Source organism: Crocodylus porosus, unplaced genomic scaffold (genome assembly GCF_001723895.1).
Source record: "Crocodylus porosus isolate Cpor-Errol unplaced genomic scaffold, CroPor_comp1, whole genome shotgun sequence".
Classification (NCBI taxonomy): Eukaryota; Metazoa; Chordata; order Crocodylia; family Crocodylidae; genus Crocodylus; species Crocodylus porosus.
Window position 1 is genome coordinate 3,115,357 of NW_017728945.1, and position 3,744 is coordinate 3,119,100.

Sequence of the window (3,744 nt, forward strand, 5' to 3'; positions counted from 1 at the left end):
CTTTGTTCCGCTTCGCAGCGCGCGCTGCCAATTGGCTACGACGCGAGGGTGTGAGCGCCGCCGCGCGCTCTCATTGGCCGCCTCCTCAGAGCCGGCCGTGAGGTCACGATCGGGAAGGCAGCAGACCTTTGCGGGGACCCGAGCCGGCGGGCGGGGGGGACGGAGCGGGTCGAGCTCTCCCCGCAGCCCGCCCTGCTCCTCCCGGCCCGGGGACCCCCCCTTGCCGGCCCCTGCCCCCGGACACCTGCCTGTCCCATGCCCGCTCCCATCGGGGGTCGCCGGCTGCCCGGGGGGACCCCAGGAGTCCGGGCTGTACACCCCCGCATGTAAGCGTCTGCCCCCGCCGCCTCCCAGAGCCGGAGCCCCGCGCCCGGCCCGGCCCGGCCGCCGCACCTCTGCTCCTGGCGCGCCATGCTGCTCCGCGTGTCCCGGGAGATGTGTGGACGGATTCCCCCCTCACGGGCGCTAAGACACCTCGCGTCACCCCCGCCGCAGCCAATCGGCAGCCGCCGGGCGTCTCCATGGCGACGGGCTGGCAGGGGACCGCGGGCGGGGCCGGGGGCGGGGCTTCGGGGCCAGCTGGACCCGGCCGGGCTGGAGGGTGACTGCCGCACCCAGGGTGACTCCTGCTGTACCTGGGGCACACGAGAGCGGGCAGCCACCCTGGCCATCTCCAAAAAGCATCTGTGACCCCGGCGGTCTTTCCAGCCCGAGTGCAAGGGGGGCTGGACCCCACCATCTGCGCCGTCCCTTCCAGCCCCTAACAAGGATGAAAGCCAGGCCCTTCCCAACCCTGCATGGGGTCAGGCAGCTGCAGCCAGCGGAGAAGGCACAGACCCGCTGGCAAGCCAAGCGTGCAGTCACACAGGCGTGCTCATGCCGGCACGCCTCGCAGCTCAGAGGGAATGCTGCAAGCCGCCCCCGTGGCACAGGCCCGTTCCAGACTCACACAAGCGCTCAGGAGGGCACGTCTAGTCCAGCCCCCTGCTCCAAGCAGGACCAGCCCCATCTACATCATCCCAGCCAAGGCTTTGTCTACCCAGGGCTTAAATACCTCCAAGGATGGAGATTGCACCGCCGCTCCGGGTAACCTGTTCCAGCGCTTTACTACCCTCCTCATGAGAAAATTCTTCCTAATATCCAACCGCAACTTCCCTTGCTGCAGCTTGAGCCCACTGCTCCTTGTCCTATCATCTGCCCCCACTGAGACCAGTCCAGCTCCATCCGCTTTCAAACCCTCCTGCTGGTAACTGAAGGCTGCTATCAAATCCCCCCTCCGTCTGGTCTTCTCCAGGCCAAATAAGCCCTGTTCTGTCACAAGGCATGTCCCTCAGCCCCCAAACCATTTTTGTTGCCCTCCACTGGTCTCTCCAACGTGTTCACATCCTTTCTGCGGTGGGGGGCCCACAGCTGGCCACAGGACTCCAGATGTGGCCTCCCGAGTGCTGCATTGAGGGGAAGAATCACTGCCCTCCCACACTGCTGGCAATGCTCACTCCCCTCCCCTCGGTATAGGTATTTAATACCCTTCCCATTGACATGCCTGTCTTCCTGGCCATTGCTTCTCTAAAGGATCACTTGGCCCGTTGACTAGGGAGCATGGGAACTGAGTCAGGACCTGTGATTTCCTGACCTATGACACAGCACAAAAACAACACAGGGAAGGGTGACTTGTTGCTCTCAAAGGAGCTTTATTGCAACAATAAAGCTAACACACACACCCACCAAGTTGGCAACAGCTTCCTGTTGATGCTATCATGCCAGCTCTCAGGAAAGGAGTCACACCTTACTCCTACATCTCTCTTTCTCAAGATTTCCAACAAACCGCACAATCCTCTTGAGGAGAAGTTGCAAGCACATCACTGTCTTGCGAGTCTTTACCACTTCCCTACAAAAAGAGAAAAATCAAACAAAAACATCAACAAGGCTTTCATTTAAAGCAGACAGGTTCACAAATCATGTCTATTGGGTGGCCCCAACACACATCCTGACCTAGCGCAGTCAAGAGGTAGGACACGATGGAGACGCTTTCGATTCCTATGGAGAAGACCTCTGTAGGAAGGAGAGGTGTCCACCCTAGCCGGGACCATGCCTTGTACCCATGCACCTGGAGTCCAAACTTGGCGCTGGGAGGAAAGAGCAGGTGCATTTCTGGAGACACGCCTCGCATATTGATCGGTTGGTCTCTCACAAAAGTCCTGTATGTCAACATGTTTTGGGACCGAGTCACCTGTCGCAGTCGGTAGAGTTGTACGGAGTCAGAGACTCATAAGCAACTCAATGGGCCTCGGCTGCGCTAGAGTGTGGTTTAGCATTTGGGAACCGCTGGGTTGCAGGCTGGCATTCAAGCTCCTGCCGGTGGCAGCATGGGTGACTGGTGCGCCCCAAGGCTAGGGGGGGCACCAGATTGCCGACAGGTGAGGGGCTATCATCAAGCCAGCAGCAAAACCAGTTTCGCGGCTGGCGCATCCAGGGCGTGCACGGCCGATCTCAGGCACCCCTACAGGTCGCCAATAGGTGGCAGGAGGCAGCCACTGCTGACACCATGCATTGTCTCATAGCTCAGGAAAAGGCTGGGAAACTTCCTCTCGAAAGGGCTTTATTGCAACAACTAAAACACGCACAGAGGGCCAGCAAGTTCCTACGTGTGCCCTCAGGAAGTCAGCCCTCCCCGCTACGGGGGTTTTCCTGGGTCCCCACGCTATCACTGGGCGTACTCACGCCCTCAGTATCTGCTGCCCTCACATGCTAGTCATCATCCTGATCAGCACTGGTGATCTTCTGGGACGTGTGCCTGCCTGCCGAAGCGTAGCAACATGCCCGCGGGCGAGGCGCAGTCCAGCCTACTCAGCCTGGGCTCCCACTGGGGATTTTCCCCTGGAAAGACAGCAAGCGGACGGCTGCGCATGGGCATCCCTGAGGGGAATGCGCCAACGTTTTCCCTGCTCCTCCGCGCCGAGGCCCATCTCCCTCTCCTGCCCCACTCGTGCAGCCGCCTTTCTGCTGCAGGTCTGCCCGCCGGGGAGCCTCGCTCCCAGCCAGTTCTCTTTGCTTGTGCATCGCTCAACGTCGGCCCGGCTCCCCGGGGCGGGCAGGGATGGATGGAGCGTGCTCTGCCCGCCCCGGACTCTGCCCGACCGCCCGTGCGGGGCCAAGGCCGCCCTTATCGCGCTGTTTGCGGAGCGGGTCACCGCCCCGCCGTGCGTCCGCAACGGCCCTGAACCGGCGCCTGACGTCAGCACCGCGCCCCCTTCCCGCCTCTCGGCCGTAGGCGGAGCCAAAGAGCAGGCCCAATGCCAACGGGGCTTTGTACCACGTGACTACGCGCGATGTCACTTGCCGCCCAGGCCCACACTCCCACCGGAACAAGCAGCGGCATGACGGGAGAGCGGAGGGGAAGTCATGTGACGGGGATGTCACGTGTAGGGCGAGCGTAGTTGTGGATGTCCACGTGAGGAGGACTAGCCAATGGCAACAGCTCCCCCAGAGGAACCTCGGCCCAATGGGGAAGAGAGCGCCTGCCTCACGTGCCCGCCAAGCCCCGCCCCTGCAGGGCCCGGGGGCGGAGCCCACAGGGGGTCACGTGAGCGCGTCCCTGGTCACCGCGCAGCCAATGGGCACGCCGCCCCCTCTCACGTGACCCTGCGGACGCCGCCGAGGCGAGAAGAGCGAAGCGAAGAGCAGAGCAGGGGAGGGGAGGGCGGCGGCGCCACCTACGGCAGCCGGGAGGGACGATGGCGGCGG

The 3,744-nt window shown here is 62.7% G+C and overlaps 2 protein-coding genes and 1 long non-coding RNA gene across 5 annotated transcripts in view; 1 reads left to right on the forward strand and 2 right to left on the reverse strand.

The window, feature by feature from the left end:
* PNP (purine nucleoside phosphorylase) overlaps positions 1-487 on the reverse strand; it is a 9,572-nt gene extending 9,085 nt beyond the window's left edge. The window contains exon 1 of the mRNA XM_019550638.1: positions 394-487. Within this exon, the coding sequence (XP_019406183.1) occupies positions 394-413 (20 nt within the window). The 5' untranslated portion in view covers positions 414-487. The remainder of the gene's footprint in view (positions 1-393) is intronic.
* Positions 488-1,670: 1,183 nt separating this feature from the next.
* Positions 1,671-3,220, reverse strand: LOC109320567. Of its 3 annotated transcripts, none has more exons than XR_002103812.1 (2): positions 3,139-3,220; positions 1,671-1,888 (listed from the first exon to the last, which is right to left on the reverse strand). It is a non-coding gene; the product is annotated as an uncharacterized LOC109320567 (long non-coding RNA). The 3 variants fall into 3 exon arrangements; XR_002103813.1 differs by lacking the exon at positions 3,139-3,220 and adding an exon at positions 2,722-2,799; XR_002103814.1 differs by lacking the exon at positions 3,139-3,220 and adding an exon at positions 2,051-2,067.
* Positions 3,221-3,329: 109 nt separating this feature from the next.
* Positions 3,330-3,744, forward strand: part of TMEM55B (transmembrane protein 55B) — a 4,797-nt gene continuing 4,382 nt past the window's right edge. The window contains exon 1 of the mRNA XM_019550685.1: positions 3,330-3,422. Within this exon, the coding sequence (XP_019406230.1) occupies positions 3,330-3,422 (93 nt within the window). The remainder of the gene's footprint in view (positions 3,423-3,744) is intronic.